Consider the following 19,874-nt stretch of genomic DNA (forward strand, 5'->3'; position numbering starts at 1 on the left):
ACTCAAATGATAAGTATCACCTCCTCAGTGCTCCAGCCACCCCATGATTCGTCTGCGTCTATTGGATTATCACACTCCTTTCTCCTAGCTTTGCCTTAGAATGTTGGTCACACCACTCTGAGTTTCTTTTTCATGCCTCCAACCTAAAGCTGTCATTCCAAGTTAACATAAATCACCTCTACATTTTTATATTACTCTGACTTTAAAAGAGATAAAAATTATTTCAAGATGAGATCTTTAATAAATGAAATTGGAAAAAAAATTCAGCAAAAGTGGGTTATTATACAGGGCAGGAGGGAAGCAGGGAAGGCAGGCATTTTAAAAACAAGTTTTCTGAAGTCCTCAATGGAATTTCTAATGAAAAGAGATGAGGGACAGGGAGAATCCCAAGAATGACCAGGATACCAATGCTCAAAGTTTCCATTGACTAGAAGAAAAAAAATAGGGTTAAAGCAATCTGGAGACGAGATGATTGCCCTTCCTTTTTACCTGTGTGGAACAGGAAGGACAATAAAATTTACCTCACCAGCCTGTGGTAAAGCTAACTTGACCGAAGCTTTTTAAAGAATGAGTTAAGTGCTTGAGTACAAGTGGCTATAAAAATGCTCTGTGCATCTATATTTGTGCACAAGGCATATTATCAGCTGTGAAACTCACCCAATATAGCAACGACTTCATCATCCTGGATTACTTCCAAAGACCCCGAAACCACAAAGCAAAGGCTGTCGACGCTCTCTCCAGCGTGGTAGATCAGGTCTCCCGGGGCACAGTGCACTGTCTGAAATTCCATGGCAAGTGCTCGAAGGCACCCATCACTGGCCAGCCTGAAGGCTGGGTGCTCCTTGAAAACTTTGCGGTTCAGATGCACACAGATATCTGCTCTCATGTCCTTAGGGCATATCTGCAAAACCTGAGAAGGAAATAGAGCAATCAATTCCTGTTCTGCATGGGTTCTATGTGCCTATTATCCCCAGTTTACTACACAGGGTTTAAGAACTACTTTCCTCCTTCCTATAAAATTTCAAATCTTAGACCATACTTCTATTTTTATGTTATTTATACAATATAAGCCACAATACTAACTTGGCCTACTCTACAATACCTGAATTAAAATAATGTTTTTATCTCAGCAACATGTTCTGCTGGGTATTGAATTACCAGGATAAGGCCCCAGGTTTTTAAGACGACAAAACAGAGCACAGCAGAACAGCAAGTGGTGGAGAAAAGCTTCCTGAAGGATTTCTTCTAGAGGGTAGGTCGCTCTTTTGATACACAGATGCCACAAAAACGCTACATAAATTATATGCTCCAAATGAGAGAATATTGTATAGAGAAATGTAATCTCATATCCTTTTAGCAAAAAAAAATATGCTCTTAAAAGCTTTGTTAGCTCCTAACACTGAAATTTGCAGGTATTCAAATTCACTCCACAGCAGCAGTAACAAGTTTTTTGTTCACACGGGAGAGGGACATGTGCTGGGCAACTTCTTCCAAATGCAATGTTCCTCAAGGCAATTCGTGATGCGTGCTCCTAAGGGTACACAAACTGATGCTCAGCACAGCAGGTACCAGACAGGGCCGTTTCTGAAGGTTTTTAATGTAATACAGACAGCTGAGTGGAAAGGATACAGAATTACTACTGCATGTACAGATTAAAATTTCCTGGCAAAACCACTGGAAATACGTAACATGAACAGGGCTTTGGGATGACAAAAATCCCTAGAGAATAATCTGTGATGGAGTATATCCCAGGACATATTATTTGAGAAAAACGCTGAGTAGTATAAGTCTGCCTCATTTTTTTTTTCTATCCCATCCAATTAAGGAGCACTCTGGGTGAGCTCAGCGTTACTCCCACACATTTTCCTGGATGGAAAGAGATGGTCGCTTCAATGCTGCCACTCCTGGCAAACATAAAGGTAACACTGGAAGCGCTATGGCTATGCCTACACCTTGCCAGAGGGCTCTAGGCAAGATCTCGGTAGAGAACCAAGCTCGTAACTCGGTGCGTGGCACTGATTCTAGATACTACACATGCTACTCCAAAGGTAAACGACGCTGCCACCAGTACCATCATCTTTGGCCCACCTCCAAGCAGACCTGCTTTTACAGATGTTACTTCTGAAAGAGATATATTTCCATAGCACTTAAGCGTAGGACACTCGGGGATGATCTCCCTCGGCTGCTCCGTGGAGAGCAGCAGCCGAAGCTGCCAGACCAGCATTTCACATGGAATATAGGCAGTGGCCGTAGCCGTCTTTGCAACCATTCTGGCAACATAAACATTCTGTACTTGCAGATGCTTGCCAGACTTTACTACTGGAATTACATGAGCGCACACACGCTTCGCAGTTACTTGAGTACCATGCACACAAAGGGTTGTTGTAACAGAAATAGTAGTAAGAAAACCTGAATATAGGAGAGAATATTTCAAATGAGGCTCTTCTCCAAAAAAAAAAAAACAAAACCTTGGTTTCCCAGTCTAAGAGGAAGTTAGCTCCTTTTCCATCCTCCATTTAGAGAAGTTGTCTCCAGACTTCACAAAAATTAAAGGAATTAAAGACATTTGAGACTTACAGACAAATGGCACAAGATTTCTATGTGAGGTAAGAAACATGTCTTCATGGATGAATTTTAGAATCTTTCAGCAGCTCTTGGTTAAATTTTGTTACACCGGCATTTTCTAGACTTTCAGACTTTGCTTTTAGCTGATTATTCACTCCTTGACATTCCCACAGTTAACACTGAACTGACAATTTTGTGACCCACAAAACAGTGAGAAGATTGATTCTGCACGAAGTTCTCCCTTACATATCTGCCTCATCTGTAGAAAGCTGCACTGGATTACGCAGCAGCACAACGACTGCTGCTCTGTCACAGGAGCAATACATGTTTTATTCGTTGCATGACATCCTAGGAGTCCCACACAGGCATCAAACCAACAAAGCTCAGACCTGAGAGTTCACGGACCAGCACAGCCATTAACTGGTCTTCTATCTGCCAGCTTTTGCTACGCAGAGGGAAGTTAATTTCTTGGTTTTACAGTCATCACTACGGGCAGCCCAGCTATGAACACACCACTTATTGAAAACACCACCACATTAAGCTCTTTGGTGTCCTGATAATTTGAGACTTTTTATTGCTCTTTATTAAGACAATTCTCAAAGGCTACAGTGAGTTGTGCTTGGTTTGGGTATCCTGCTGTCTTCCAAAGGCATTCTTAAAGCATTTCTCTCCTTATCAGGGGGTGTCAAGAATGAACTTTGAAGATAAGCTAAACCAAACATGTTTTTCTTGTTGCTTTGTTAAAATGATGAAAGGAGCTGGTACTGGGGGGTGAATGAAAGCACCAGCATTCCTTACACTATGTATCCTCAGATGTTGTCTCTCTACCTCCCCAAATGTATCTACCTCAAAACCACAACCCTGCACAAAGATATTTTCTGAAAAAAACAGGCAGAGCAGCTCCTAACCAGCAGCATCCAGTAGTAAAATACCACTTCGTTCTGAAAGCTACTGCGATGGACAGTGCTTCCCAGAATCATGGTCTGGGATCTAAATGGCAGATACACTGAAGACCATTTAGGAAAGCAAACAGTACCCCGTGTACCCACTGGTCTCCAGACAGACCAGTGCAAGGCCACATCTGTTCTTCTCTTTCATAACGATGCTTTAACAACTAGACAGAAATGAGATTGTTTGCTCTCTATATGCATCATCTACGATGTAGAATACAAAACTAAGCCGCCAACCAGCAGGCTGGTGACCAGAATCCTGGTATGATTCCCTGAATGAACCACCCCACAAATCACATCTCTCTACAAGCAGAAGAAAAACAGCATCTATGTCCATAAAAGCTGGCAACTAATAGGAAAGTGGCAAGTAGTTGCTTTTGTACATTTGTTCTGGTGAAGAACCATTTGTTATTTTAAAAGACACAATGGGAATTTATTTGTAAATTCAGTGAATTAGGATGGAAACATTTGCATCACATAAAGCAGATTTCAAGCAACACATTATCACAGTAGTGACTTCCAACTTTTACTAATAACTTTAACCTGCATGCAGAATATTACATTCAAATTCTACAAAGATAAAACAAATTTACTAGCTGCAAACAACCTCACACAACAGAAATACTGCAGTGAAGAACTTCTGAAGTTGTGTTAGAACTTGGACTTCTAATTGTTATTTTCTTTCTTTACTAAAAAACAATCACTTTCCTTCATTATTTTTATGCTATTTCATGCCATATCCAGCAAAACATACATTCTTTAACCTCTAACGTATGTGGGTGTGACAGAAGAGCTGAAATACTATATTTGAAAGTTTCAAATTCAGGGAGGCTACTACTTGGAACTATTTATAGAATATTTGTTGTCTTTTCTAAGATAGTACCTCCTGTTTATCTTAATGAAATACCTTCAGGATGTGACTTCTTCCCTTGCAGTTTAATTCACTTACCTTTTCAGTATCTATTCCTCTGGACATTGACCAGGTGGAAACGATGTAATCCATCACGCGTTCACTCAGCCCTTTAGGGACCTGGTAGAGCTTTAGGAAGTCCCGGACGCTGTTCAGCATTTCATGGTACCTGTTTGTATTAGCATACATTTGCTGAAATATGGTTGTCACATTACCAAAGATGGTTGCGTACAGGAGGGCTGGAAAAAGGAAGAAAAATAATAACAGCTGTAATACATAAGTTGTGATGACCAGCCTGTGTCCCACTGTGCTTTAAGAGTAGAAATGCCAGGCCCATACAAACGAGCGCAATAGCGATGCTCGGTTAGGAAGGTCTGATGAGCACAAGCATTTTGTGGGTTGTCTTTAGCACTACAAATTGAGGACCACCATCTACGTTTGTGATGGTGAGTCCTGCAACACAGAGCTCCTGAAACACAATTGTTTGTTCATCAAACAATTCAGGAGTATCCAAAACGTTACAAAACCACAATAGAAGACACAAGAATTTTAAGACAAATAGCTTGACAGCAAATACTTTCAAATTTCACCTCTGGTTTATAGTGCCTGTGTTGAAATGCCATCAGTGACAGATTTCCAAGCTTTAAGTGCATTACCACAGTAGTAAGCCAAGTCATCATTACCCACCTCAGTGTGACAACAACAATGCATCAAAGCAGAAGATGGAATATGTAATAAACAGCTACCACGGGTCAGTGATTTATAGATGTAAGTTAGTAATACATAAAAACTCACACTATGTGTTACATTCTCCAGGCAGAAGAACAGCAAGGCCTGAGGCAAGAGCTGGAGCCCTCAAAGCAGACCACAGCCCAGCCCTTCTGACTTCATTCAACAAGTTATGAAGCCAGCTGGTTCATCAAGATGAGTTTAAGAATAAACATGAGAAAGAAAAAAAGGCAGTAAAAAAAAAAAGAAAAAAAGGCAGGTGTGGGGAGAAGCAGATGAAAACGCAGGACTTGAGAAGATCCGCCTGTTGACGCCCAAGGTGGAACAGCCGGCTGGTGGCAGTCTCAGTGGTCACGTTTTGAGGGCTTGCAGAGGATCTTCCAGCCAAACCAGCCCTGAATGAGGAAGGATGGGAAGCCTCAAGGGGAAGTTTCCTGTGTGGTGAATCAGGTCAGTGAAATGTCAGAGGCTGGCTGAGGAGGGAGAGGAACCGTCAGACGGCAGATGTGCCGATAACCACCAGTAAGCACTCTGGCTCGCTGAGGAAGTTCTTCCTCTTTGTCATTTCCTGTCCCCCCCAAACAGGCACCAAATTGTCGGTATCATATCTCTTCCACTCAAGATAAACGAGAAGTCATATTCATTAAAACTGAGAGAATATTTTGCCCTATCTAAAGTGCCCTTTTTGCTGTTCATTTCTTCCCTCACCCCCTCTTTAAAAAAAAAAAACCAAAACTCACAACTATTTCCTCATCCCATTATTTCCTTAGAGAACGCAGCTATTTATTCGGGTCAGTATTACAGGCAGATATCCTTAAGCCAAGTAAGATACTTTAGCATTTTATGACCAACAAAAAGCCTTTGATAATGCGCAAGAGAAACCTACAGGACTGCCTTTTCCCTGATCATCGAGAGACGCAATTTAAATCCAGACTTGCTCAAGGCCTTTCCACGGCTGATTCTCTACAGAATTCCTCCTTGATGCTGTAGAAGTTCTTTTCTTTTTATGAGTACCTGCAGAGACCAGCTCTCCCCCTCTTCCAACTACCCCTCTGTATAGACGGGTATAAAACATACATATAAAATAAATATTTAAATGTGCAAACTCATTTTTAAAAAAAAGTGGAGAGTATGAATAGGGATAGAGTGACCAGAAACGTACAGATTATTTCTCTGTTTAACCTTAACTAGCAGAGCTAAACCATATCGGGAAGTCTAATGCAACGAGTACTGAAGAATGAAGAAATGCTTTAAAAAAACAGATTTACTATTAATGCTCCTTAACCCATGAGTATTTGGTATTTGATCATCACTACCATTCTCTAACCGTGTCCAGTTTTGTTCTCTATGCAGATGCCAACACAACTCTACAAGATCGCGACCTTACGCCCTACTTACATGGACTTTTACCAGCTTCCCCAAGAAAAACCGAACCCAGGACCTCCAAAACTGGACCCTACAGCAGTGCAAGGCATTCACAAACATCATTCCTCTGCCAGCCAGTATAGCACTGAAATAGGTGGCACATTAGAGTCACAAGCAAATTCTTATTGGTAGATTCCTGGGCAGCCGCAGTTGTGCGCATCAACTGTCTCTGGTGAACAGTGGGACCTGGGCGTTCATTATCTTGGGACGTATAGCTCTGTGCCAGCAAAAGTGAGAGGGAGCCTGCACCCTGTCCCATTACTGTCCAGCTACATGAATCCTAAAGAAAAAACAGAAATTTGGTTCTTCTTTTTGATTATGACAAGGTGAGCAATTTCCACTGCAAATTGCAGCTACTGTGCTCCAGTATGACAGCTATCTTGGCAAGAAAAATTATTGCTGCCTACCTTCATATTTTATTTTTTAAAAAATCCCCAGACTTACAACCCTTAATTTGTCATTACCTAACCACTTCATTGCTATTAAAGATACATTAAAGCCAAGGATTTTTGCAGCCCAATACTGGGTAGATACATTAGCATATTCAACATTGACCTCGTCTGCATAAAAATAGCTAGCTGTGTGCCTCTCCTTTTCAAAGGAATAATGAAACGAATGCACTGAAGTACACTGCAACCCCAAAAAGATTTCATAAACACACACTTTCCTACAGAAAATTGGGCAATTTATGACAGAGCAAAATCCCCAGCACCTCCTCTCCATGAATGGCAAGATCCCCTAGAAAAGAGAGCGCCTCCCCCCCATCATTAATATTCTTTTCTGACAACAGACAAAGAAAAATGTATTGTCCCAAACAATGTGGCTCCCATTTACAATGCAGTCTGTGTCACCCCATTTAAACCAGTGCTTAAATAACGTCAAAGATAAAAGCATAGTAATTTCAATAGCCAATTACCCGCACAAGTGAATCGTGAAGGTCAGCCGCAGGTTGGAAAGGTCACCAAATCATCTGCTGCTTTTAATGATGTAACAAATAAGAATAGAGGAAATAAATACAAGTCAGTGCAGGTCTCAGCTACCATAGTAAAAGACCTGGGATCTGATTTTAGATTGTAAGAGGAAGAACTTCTATCTGTAAGAATGAGAGGTTTGCAATTACCCCAATTACAGATGTAAGTGCTGCATGCGGTTCCTGAGATGAATCATCAGATTGATGATGATTTGTTCAAAACACACTCATCCAAAGCCCTGGCATGCAAAACGTGCCCAGAAGAACCATGCAGCAACAAGTGAGACCAGCACCAACTAGTGCATCACCTCCTACATCTTGCCCCCAAGACTTTCGGTGCTTTCTAAAACTGACCTGCCCTCATTTGCACTTTCTGGAAAGCTGGTGCAGAAAGTTTAATTAAACCCCCAAACCCCCTTTTACATACTTAAGGAGTACGTGCTAACCTCAACACTATTCAACAAGCACCTGGATTTACAAATAGTAGATTAAGTGTATAATTGCACTTTTGTTTCGCTACAAGTTCCTAGTTTAAAACAAAATTACTGCGTTCATAGATGGCTGAGAGAAAGCACAGCCTTGAAAATCTGTGGCACTGTATCACTTCCCACTGAAGAAGAAACATAACCATAAATTAACCACAAAAATCACATGCCCCAAAGGCATTTTTCAGATAACACTTTGTGAGGTCACACAAAATTAACACTGATCAGATAAAAAGAAAAGGAAAAATTAATAACTGTATGGATTATAACATAATTAGATGAGGAAAAACCCCACGTTTTTTAACTGTGCAATTAGAACAATGTAAGAGTTTATAATTGCTGGAGATTAGGGGTCTTGATTACTGGTAATTGTGCCTACTTATGGGTAGAGAGCATGCAGCTAAAAGAAAGTCGCTGAACTCTTAATTACGGTGTGCCAGCAAGTACCAAACTGAACAGGTAACAATTGTTTACAGCACTAGTTTTGATAGAATTGTTATTTGTAGCTTTGCAACTTGAAACAAAAGCATCTAAAGTAAGATTTACTTATCGAGCATCTATATAACCTTCGAGATTAGCACATAATTTAAATGGGTTGCCCCATTTTCTATCAGGACAGATACAGAACTGCTTAATTTGCTACTTCTTGGAAAGCTTTACACATTAAATAAAGTTTCCTATTTGTAATCTTTTACCTACCTTTTATTTTTTTATTAATTCAACATATAGATACCACTTCATTTAGCCAGTAAATAAATGTAAACAACTGAGCCACAATCTCATAGGCCAATTAATACTACACACTTCATGAATTTTCACAATATATTTACACAATATTTCCACATGGTATAAAACAAATTGCAATTGCTACTATCTTCTTAGCATGCACATCAGTTCCTGAATTTCACAACTTGGGGAAAAAGACATTTTTTTAAATGAGAGTAAATTCCCAGAGGAGCTCTTCCCCATGCTGCTCCGGCGACTGTTATACCCAGCTCTTCCCACATCTCTCTGTTCTGCTGGACTGAACAGTCACACTGCTCCACCTCCCTCCTCTTTCACTCCACCAGCTCATAATTTGCACCTCAGCTTAGGCATCCCACAAGCAAAACGAAGGCAGTAGCGATGACTAAGATTAAAGAACTGGCACACTACTACCAGTCGAGCAAGTCTGAAAATCAATTCGATGGCAAAGAGCAAAGCAGAAAGCCTGGATAGGCCACGAGGGACGTGAGCCTCAAGCTATGTGGCAGAACCACTTCACTTCTAGGATGAAAGAGGAGAGACCACAGGCAAATTTTATTAAACTCTTAGTCTAACCCTACTGCAAAACCCTCTCACGCTCATCATGACATTTGCTGAAGTTGCCCTGCTGATGACAGACGGAACATCGACGGACCATGCTGAGCTCCCGCTACAACAGCAATGTCTCCCCTGCAGAAGGATTGGCCACCGGTGATGACACAGTTAAGGACTAAACAACAGCGCATCAGAGACATTTTTTCCCCTCTTTCCATCACCAATAAAACAAGAAATGCAACAAAATGAAAGTCAGAGACATAAACAAGTGAACAGCTGCTCTGAGAAGCCACTTAAAGCAAGTACCAAGGACTAGAGTAGTAGAAACATCTGTGCACCTTAAAATAGGCTGTCTGCAGTGTGTAAGGGCAGAAAGGGAAGAGTTAAGAACTGACACCACAGACAGCTCCCACTGCTTCTCTCTTCACACCCTTTCCTAACTCTACAAACCAGCAGCAGACTGCTGCTACACCAGCACAGACCCGCAGGCAAATAACGCCTGTTATCTCAGGGACTTGAAACCACTTACACTGCGCCAGTTTAAGGTTTAATAGGGAAGAAAAGAGATAAGTGCTGGTAAAATACCAAATCTTCCAAAGACGCTGAACTCCAGCGTCCCTAAGGACGCTTCAGAACTGGTTTTTTTTTTATTATTATTTTGATTTAATCTGGTAGCACCCTCACAGCTGGTAGCAGCAATCGCAGGTGTTTTGGCTCACAAGAATCTCACAAGCCTGGGCACAGTGGGCAGCATAAATCTCTAACAGGTTTTGCTTTTGCCTTCAGCATGTTTGGACTGAGATAAACAGCATGGGAAAACACACAGAGCAAAACTGATCAGAGAAGCAAACAGAGCCAAAGTGAATAAAAGCCAAAACACCAAACTTCAGTATCAGCCCTGCAAGAAAGCTCTTGTTTGCAAAATTAATGAATAAGAGTCTGGTCATACATTATATTTGTGCTGTAAAGGGAAGCCAACAGAAGACAACACGAGCATAATAACACTGAAAGGAGTTAGAAGAGCATCCTGGATACAGAGAGTCTTCAAGCTGGTAGACTTTGAAATCCCTATCCACGATCTTCTCTCACCTCCAGGAAAACAGGGCTGCACGTTCTTATTCTATAAACAAGGAGCACTTGCAGACCAACCAGTTCACCTGACTATTCTCACTTCTGTTATCTGAAGCCATCAATATTTCTGCAGGACCCTCTACTTCCACTGACTGGTTAGTGCCAACATCGGTTTACACGCGAAGGTGCATCATAAACCAGGTATGAAGATATATGTTCTGCCTCAGCTCAACTCTTAAGATAGGCGTGACTAATGGCAAACACAGTAATCCCTAGTAATTAATGGAAATTACAGCCTTAGCTTCATACCAAAAAGACTTTCAAAGAACCATTACAGTTAATCAGTGAGTCCACAGGAAGCTCTTTGCAGAATCAAGTTTTCTTTCAGTCAAAATACAACAATATGGAATAGCAAGAGCAACAGGCAAGAAGACTTGCAAGGGGAGACGTCAGCATGATTTCTCAAAGGTAAGACTAGAGAAAAAGACAGACAATTCCACAGAAATGGCACTTTCCAGTTACCTCTTCATGTTTTATCCCCCCCTCATCTCTGATAAGGTAATGGTCAGGAAACGTGCTGATTTTCACAACTAGTTAAAACAACTACAATTCCTGTGAAGAATATTTACCAGAACATCTTCAGGAAGATCATAAAGGGTTTTAAGTGTGGGGCAGGAACTCGATGATGCTTTATGTTTTAAGCATGTGCAATTCAGTGAAGGCTAAGCCTTGCTCTAGACTAAGCCAATTTGTTTATCAAGAGGAAACTAACTGTACAAACAGATTACAGCTGCAAAAACCATCTGCATTCCAAACATACGAGGCCAGACTCACCAGTGGGACATTTTTATCAACAAGGGATGACTTCAACTCAATGTATTCAGTAGCAGGTTTTACCAGCATGAAAGTTACTAAAATGGCAAAATCTGATTTAATCCTCTGCAATTTGCAAGAAAGGACACCATTCTACTGTTTTGTAGAATTTTATGGACAATAAAATTTAAATTGTCTAGAAAATTGAAATGGATTTCCATTTCATTTCCTAGCACTAATGAACAAATCACCATTTAAATGACGACAGAGCCATTTAAGGACATCATTTTTCTTCTACCGTTTATACAGGGTAATGCATGGCCATTTTCAATTACTTGGTTAAAATTAAATCTGCAGATACTGCTTCTAGGTTTTTACTGACGTGTACCAACACGAAAGCTTTTGCTTTGAAAGCTGTTTTTTATCTACCCTCAACTTAGCTGAAATGGTTACCCCCAGTTGGAAGCAAATTCTCATTTTTTCTTTAAATCTGTTACTGAAGCAGAGCTACACATAAAAAACAGTTAGGAAAAACACTACAGAAAGGAGCGACTAAAAAGGAAAAGTTGATCTTTTCCCGTGAAACTGCTTGCATTTGTGGTTTTTATGGTTCCTCTCTTTGTTACCCTATTTCCGCTATGATTTGTATGAAGCTTTCCACAAAGTCTTGCAGGAGGGAAATCTAGAGAGGCTCAAGGAGATCATCTTTCATCCAGAATTTCTGGCCTTTTCCATGCTGCTGGGCGTTGTACCACTGGCTCAGGACCATTCCTGTTGGCAACTCCTGAGCCTGATTTTGCAACAACCTACCTGTGACCTTCGGGAGTTCAGAACTGGAGCTGAATTTTGCACATCATCAGAGAGATCATCGAGCACTTAACACATACAGAATTCTGGACTCCACTTCCCCCAAGCTGCGATGCAACACAAGAGGTTGATGACTAAAGTCACTTGCTGACAACTGCCAAAGCAGCCTTCACCAGCGTGATGCCTTTTGGTCGTTGCTCCAGCCCTCATTTAATTAAGGTCCCTTACATTTGAGTGAGATGTTTAGAGTAAACCTTTGTTCCCAATGATAAAGGCGTTCAGGTAGATTCCCTCCACCAGCACACCCACGTGGGAAGTTGATAGCTGGCTGCATTTCTTGCTGAGTACGTTCAGATCTGAACCCACCAGTAAGACTACAAGCAGGAAGGACCAAAGGCCACCCCTGAGGCTGCAGTGATCTCACCTCTCATTAAGCTTAAAACCCCAACTCAGCACTTAAACATAGGCTTTAAACACCACTCTGTGGGTGTGAGCATGAATGCCTGTGATTGAAGTTAAGGACACAGTTAGGAGAAATCCCGAGACAAAGTAGCTCTTTTCCACCACTGACTTGCATCCACAGAATTCCAAAAGCTTTTGACGACTATATGGCAAGTACATCACCATCTTTTTTAGGCTACGTCTTCTCTGAGAAGAAAACATAAAATTTTAATGCCTATAATTGATCCCAGTATAAAAGCAGAGTAGGATGAAGGCACCATGGTTTCATTGTGAAGTGAACTGGAGGTGGGTGGGAGTGCTGGCCTCACCCAGCTGATGTAAAAATGGCACATCCCTCGTCCCACAGATTCCAGAGAGGGGTAACTTCTCTGGATTAACTGTATTGCTCCCAAGCCTGGTGTTACTTCAGCGACCACAGAAAGTCAGCAACGTGCTCTTCAGCCAACGCTGAGTGACCCGCCAATCCCATCTTGCACATGCACATCTTCTGGGCGAGACAAATGAGTTGTGTGACTGTATTCCAAACAGTTCCCAAACAAACCTAAAGACAAACTGGTCCAAAAGCTTCCATTTTATGGTGTTACTAAATAGTTACAAATATTTAACAGTGCTTATAACACAAATACTGAAGATTTTTAATTATGTTGAGTAAACCATAAGGTCTGAGATAAAGACAGCATTCACAGATTAAGACCAATTTGAGGTGGTTAAAGAATAACTGTCACTGAGATGACTAGGTCTGAGTCATGCTCCTCCCACACACTAATCACAGATGTGCCTGCAGCCCCACATCAACAGGTGCATACGCCATGCCCAGGAATGTGAAATGGGAAAAGCTCCCTGACAGTGGTTTCTCCAGGGGGCCTGCTTCACCAGCGAGTGAAATAACGACAGGTTAGCGGAGACACGTAGGGCTTATCAAAAAATAACTGCAACAACTGTTTTAATGAGGAAACCATGCCAGAACACCACTTTTCTCTGGTGTGGTGAAGACAGTCGTAACCTAACTTTCAGAAATGGGCAATCATTACTGTCCCTGTGGTTCCAGTCTTGAAGATGCTGGTCTTCCAGGTGGACTCTGCTATTTTTATTAGAACTCAGCAGGACTAAAAGCAGCAGTAAAGGTACACATGCATACAGCTGGGAGTTTCACACCTAACTTCTAAAAAAGAGACATCGTTATATTCAACGTAGATGTTATTGCATAAGAGATACTGACTAATTTCTTTTTTAAAGTAAATGTTACATAGAAATCATCTGACATCTAAAAAACATCAGGTAGTTGCGTTTTGTGCTTGGGTGAGTTTGTTCTCAAGCCAGCCCAAAATGCAAATGTATTTGCATATATAGGACCTCATACAGTCCAAAGTAAAGATGTAGTAATACCCCACTGGGACCTTTTTAGAGAACTATACTGCCTGTGCAGTGCCTGGACCAGTGAGGCACGTAAGAACGGCATTTGCAGATGCTAATAAGCTGAAGCTGGCGAACGAAAGTACAGAGGACTCTCCAATGAAATACCTCTGTCAACAATTTGCAGCTACAAACCTCACCCAGTATTTGGGCACAAAAAGCTTTTCCTTGCTTAGGGAGGAACGATTTAGGGAAGACTGCAACTATACTCCCCTGTACAGTGTACATCCACCCTATAACAGGCCTGCGTTTTAAATCTCGGTGCACGAGGACAGACTTGAACTCAAGTCTCCCATTTTCCTGTAGAGTTCCTTCACCCAAAGGTAACTGGGTATTTTGAGAGAAAGGAGAAGAAGAGTTTTTACTGTTAGACTTCTTCTAGTCTCCATAAATACAGCAGGGAGACGAACACAACATTTCCATATTCTTGAAGCCTTTTAACCATTAAGTAAATAACTAGAATAAGAGAGGCCATAAACACAGATCTCTGCTTTCACCACTCTACAGAGTAATGCGTTGTCTGGGAAGCTTTACTTGGCCGGCCTCAGCAGGTGGAGACCTGCTGTTCCAGCACCCCCGAAAGATCCTAGGAAAAAGGTTATTTCTACCACTGGTTCAGTTGATTTCATACATGCACATCAACAAAGTCTTAGGAACCACGGGGATGTAAATTGACTGTAGAAATTGGTAAAATAGCCCTCATCTCAGTTTAAGGTAGCCCTAGCACATCATCAGGAGTCAAACCTCAGAGAAGACTGTTCATCACTGTGACACAAGGCACAAAATACATGAACAAATGCTCCTCCTGAACTTAAATCCTGATCTTTGGACTCCAAAATGAAAAGTCCTGACAGTACAGATCCCCACTCTCTGCTGACACAACACTGGATCTAGGCTAATCCTGCAGCAGTCATTAAGGAAGCATCCCCTGTTGCAGATCAGGGATAACTTTCACAGTATCAGTGAGGAGTTCCAGAAGGGTTTTTGCAGTTATCACAGGTCTTTCCCTTCTTTAAGCACTGAAGAACTTGCTTTCTGTAATTCCTTCTCCTAAGCAGCATCCAACAGACCTTAAATTCTTCCTTCCCACTGATGGAGGCAACAAGATCTTACAGCTCATACAATAACAGGGGACTAACAGTAGGAGTTGGGCAAACAATTGTGGTAAACATATTCCATGTCATTTACAGGCATTGAAGTTACCAAATTGTAAAGAAGTAAAAATGTGTTTTAGCACCTAACAAATTGTGGTAATAACCTGCTTGCTCATCTTTTAAAAGCTGTGTGAAGAACCGTCTGAGTTGTGTGTGTGCTACCATGAATATTCATTTACTGGTCTTTGGAACAAGGCAAGGATAGAATGCTTTTCAACTGCTCGATTTTTTTTATATTACATAGCTACTACTGGCTGAAAGACATTGATGATTCTTGACAGAATAGTTATCTTTGATCTGTTGCTATAATCAATCAGCACATGAGCACCGGGCTATTAAAATATTTTTCTGTCAAGCTCACTTGACATGCTTTGAATGGTACACAGCCTCAGTGTCGGGGTTGGGATTTTTTAAGGTTTTTGCTCTGCTGTTTTGGTGTGTTGTTGTTTGTGGGTTTTTTGTTTTTTTTTTTTTTTTACTAAGAGTCTACCTGCAACCTACACAGGTAGATTTTCTGGATAAGTGTCTCTCTAAGCTGTCCCTAAATATCACTCCTGATGTTGAGCATTCAGGATCTGGTCACCATGGTTTCAGCTCCCTCTTATAAATGCCCCTTTGACGGATAACTACCCATCCTACCTTTCTCCATCTACACATGCACACAGACACGCTCTCCTTTAAACCATCCCCTCCAGTCCAATTCTTGTCATCTACCTGGCCCAAAATTACCCTTCATGCTTCCTTCCAGAAGTTCTGCCCTCCTGTTTTCTCTCATCTCTTCCAATTTGCTATTCAATACCCTCTCTTCCTCCAGCCTTTCAGAAACTTGTCATGGGAGCAGTGATGTAGCAGCCTCCCTGCATCACAGAGCCTGCAAAATTTAAATGAAGAGCTTAGCAGACCCATCAAAGAGGCTGCCAGACCTTCGTGGTCTCAGTAGAGAAGCCTAATGACTAGGAGGGAATCAAAGTTAAATTAGATGGTCAAGAGAACAGGGAGTCTTCACAGGTTGGAGGAGCCGAGGAAGGGGAGGGATGGGGATGCAAGCCTAAATATGTAAGAGGCAGGATGGAGGAGCAGGGGAGGAATGTAGGTAAGGTTGCAAAGATGGAACACGAAGCACCAGATGACAGCTGAACAGGTGAAAAGTACAGAGAGAGTTTAAGTGTCCAGTTTTCTGTACAGGCTTGCCTGTAGTGATGCCAATGCCCTCGAAGTCAGGAAGACACTCTTCAGTAGCACTGCACAGGGTGGGAACAGCTACACGCCGGTCTGGTACGTACAGAGCACAGTAAAAGACACTCTGTACTAGCAAGATGTGGAGACTTGGAGAGGAGAGGCAGGCAAAGCAGAGACACAGAACAGTTTGCATAAGGTCACACAGGAGAGTGTGTGACTGAGCTGGGAACTCAGCCCAAACCAGCCAGCTCGGGTCCCTTCCCCTATGCTCTAGCCCCCGCTGACTCCTGCTCCATCTTTGTGGTGTTTTGGGGCACTGATGAGATAAGCAGCACAGGTGTTTTCACCTTTTGCTTTGCCCTTTGCCTAACAGTTTACTTCTTTTGCAGGCCGTAACATCCATTTTCTGTGTCCAGAACTGTCTGCAGCATCTAGAGGCTAACAGGCACCAGTTCTCTGATCATTCGGTAACAGCTCCCAGGAGAAAACAGAAATGCTCTCACTGGGTGACTCTCCATTTCTCCAAGAAAAAGAAACCACACAGAAAACCTGCTGAAAGAAGAAACTCTGAGTTAGGACAACACTCGCTAAGGTCAGTTAAGTAAAACGCAGCAGCAGTAGGCTGAGCTGTGACAAACAAGCATCTCTAAAGCCTTTGTTTAAAGAGTGCATCAGCACTGTGGCGGCAGTGGAAGACACTCCGGACTGTGCAAGTCAGACCAGAGAAACGCAGTGCCTGCAATAACAAACAGTACGGTGAGAATGTTGTCTTTGCTAGAGGCTAAAGAAAATTAATTATTCATTTTTTATACCTTAAAGCAAATACTCCATGATTTTTATTTACTTTTCTCCCGTTTCCCAATGCTGAAATCATAGGCAATAAGCCAGAAAGATGAAAGAATAAACACTTCAGAACAAGCCAAGTGGACTAGACAACAAATTCAGAGAGATTATTGCAGAGGGACTAAACAGAACAAAAATCCTGAGTCCTAACAGTATCCTTCATACAAAGCCTAAATAAACGGGTTGTCACAAGCAGGGTGAAAGAGAGGGATAAAGTCCTTTGTGCTACTCTGCAGGCTGGCAGAAGAGAGCTTCAAGAGCTTCTGCACAGCCACACATCTCTTCACAGCACTTCACCTGCTCAAGTTCCCCTTGCCACTGTGCCATCAGGGACAGCATCTACCCATCTAGAGACCACATCTGTCCAGCCACAGCTGGATGGACAGCACTTCACCTGCTCAAGTTCCCCTTGCCACTGTGCCATCAGGGACAGCATCTACCCATCTAGAGACCACATCTGTCCAGCCACAGCTGGATGGACAGCTGGTACTTCTGAGCATGCTGCCAACATCTTGAACCATTTCTCCTTGACAGCTGTGTGGCTCTGTTTTGCTAGGAGCCTTTCCTCTTTGACTTTATCTTTCTACCACTAACAACGCAGAGATGTGAAATCCTGAACAGTTCTGAACGCTACCCCATCCCATGCTTCATATTAGTGTGGTCTAAGGAGGACACAGGAAAGAGAGAAATTGTTCAGTAAGCCAGTTTTGACTGGAATCATCATCAGCATTGCCAAACCAGAACACTCCGGACTCTGTTTTCATGTCCCTAACCCAAGTGCAGGACAGAAGCTAGAAGATTCTTAGAGGAAGCCTTGTTATACTTCACCCTACGCGTTAAAAACATTTCCCCTTTCCGACGATGACCACTGTCATCTGAGTCTCCAGCAGTTCATGTCCCGTCCTGACTCCCCCTGCTGGTACTTGCACAGAGTCTCCTCCTCCTCAGCCTTAGAAAAGGAGCAGCATCCTCAGTGTTTCCAACAGCAGTGCGAATGTGTTGTCACAGCAGCTTCATGAAAATTGATAAATATTCTGTTAAGTGTTTAAGGAAATACTTTAGATTCTTCAAGTGTTCATTATCAGGGTTTTTTCCTTGGTCTCCACCAAGGTTTTTCCACATTTTTTCCAAAGCTTTCCATCCTTGTACTGATAGATTTATACTTCCAGCTAGGCTAAAGTTACCACAGATTTAAGTTGTACTGAATATAAAATCTTTACTTCCCTTAATCCATGGTTTCATACTCCACGCAAAAAGGACAACTGCTAATAAAAACCTTTAAAAAACCCACTTCATCTACATTACAACAGGAGTGAAAGCACAGAGAAAGCTTTAAATACTAAAAGTTGCAAGCTGAAAGTGTGGGAGCTCATTAAAAAAGCACTGCACAAGAATGCTCAAGGCAAATGCCATTCAAACTTTTTCTTCGCCAAAGTTATTTAATTGTCACAGCAATCACAAGGGAGAAGGCAATGTATAAAGGAATTGGCTTCTGCAGGCTTGCTGCTGTTCAGTCTTCTGGAAAGGTATTCACTGTAGAAGTGCCATCAATTTAAAATGCTTCTCAGCTCTGAAAAGCAATCTTTCTAACCTGAGGCTTGATACTTGGAGCTGCGGTACCTGCAGCTGAAACAAGCCAAATGACATGGGGCTTCCGAGAGCCCCAAAAGACCAGAGCCCTCACACAGGGGCAAACTGAAGTATTCAGCAAGTAGAAATACTTGTTTTACGTGCACACACACACACAAAGCTGAATTCCTCCTTTTTGCATATGTCACCAATTCCAATAATCCACCAAATGTGAATTCGTCCTTTTTGCATATGTCACCAATTCCAATAATCCACCGTTAAGACAACACAGCTTCTGCGTTAGTTCTTGCTGCTCATTCCCTGAGCAGTAAAAGCTAAGCTAGCGGTGTAGCATCAGGGGAGTCTGTGTTTCCATGTAAAACACATCTGCGTGGAACCGCCCGGTTTTCCTTTTCGCTGCATTTACAGACACGTGGACCATTCTGCACAGACTGGATGAAAACATGTTATAAAATCAGCATGGAAGATTTTACAGGCATATAAATTATTACAACTGCTAGAAGGCTGTGGGCAAACCGGTCCTAGGTATGTGTTTAAGCACTGAAATTTAAAAGATCTGAGTTATTGTGAATCAAAGTGTAGCAGCATCATCGTTGCCACAGGACTCATTCCAGAGTTAGTCTTCTCTTGCTCAAGATTCTTCACTGCTTTCTGTCACCTAACAATCCATAAAGAATCCTTACGTTTCTCTTTGCTTTCAGGAAAGCCACAAGCTGTACGTTCAGCGTGTTCAGAAACTCATCTGTATGTTCAGCGAATTGCCGTGAGGGGACACAAGTGAAGATGGATTGCAGGTGCTCAGCTAGCTGAACCTAGCTACCATCTCTGATGTTCTGGGCACAAACCTTTCGCATTAGAAATGAGGTGTGTTGCACACAAAGCTAAAACTGGTGCCACCTCCCCACGTCCACACCACCTTATCCCTCCAAGTAAGTGCCAAAGTACCCCATCATTAAACGATACAGCTTATCACCAGGCTTCCACTCGAGACCCCATCACTGGCAGTATGTTTAAATCACTGTTGCCTGATGTAAAAAGTCAGTCCAAGGGCTGGAGCCTTCACACAGAGAAAGCAACATGATGAGTAAAGAAGGAAAGAGTTTCTTCATTGACCAAGTCCTCCTCTCCCTTATACACACTTGGAGCAGAGCGTCAGCCAGGCACTCCCCAGCTAACAAACACTACACACTGAATCTCAGGCAAACAGAA

At 42.1% G+C, this 19,874-nt stretch overlaps 1 protein-coding gene across 1 annotated transcript in view; it reads right to left on the reverse strand.

The window, feature by feature from the left end:
* Nucleotides 1–657: 657 nt before the first annotated feature.
* Nucleotides 658–19,874, reverse strand: part of LOC104499730 (potassium voltage-gated channel subfamily H member 1) — a gene marked incomplete at both ends in the record, with an annotated part of 57,177 nt that continues 37,960 nt past the window's right edge. Inside the window, 2 exons of the mRNA XM_010143277.1 lie at nt 658–910; nt 4,465–4,664. Of these exons, the coding sequence (XP_010141579.1) occupies nt 658–910; nt 4,465–4,664 (453 nt within the window). The remainder of the gene's footprint in view (nt 911–4,464; nt 4,665–19,874) is intronic.

The sequence above is a fragment of the Buceros rhinoceros genome, unplaced genomic scaffold (genome assembly GCF_000710305.1).
Source record: "Buceros rhinoceros silvestris isolate BGI_N320 unplaced genomic scaffold, ASM71030v1 scaffold15199, whole genome shotgun sequence".
In the NCBI taxonomy this organism is placed as follows: domain Eukaryota; kingdom Metazoa; phylum Chordata; class Aves; order Bucerotiformes; family Bucerotidae; genus Buceros; species Buceros rhinoceros.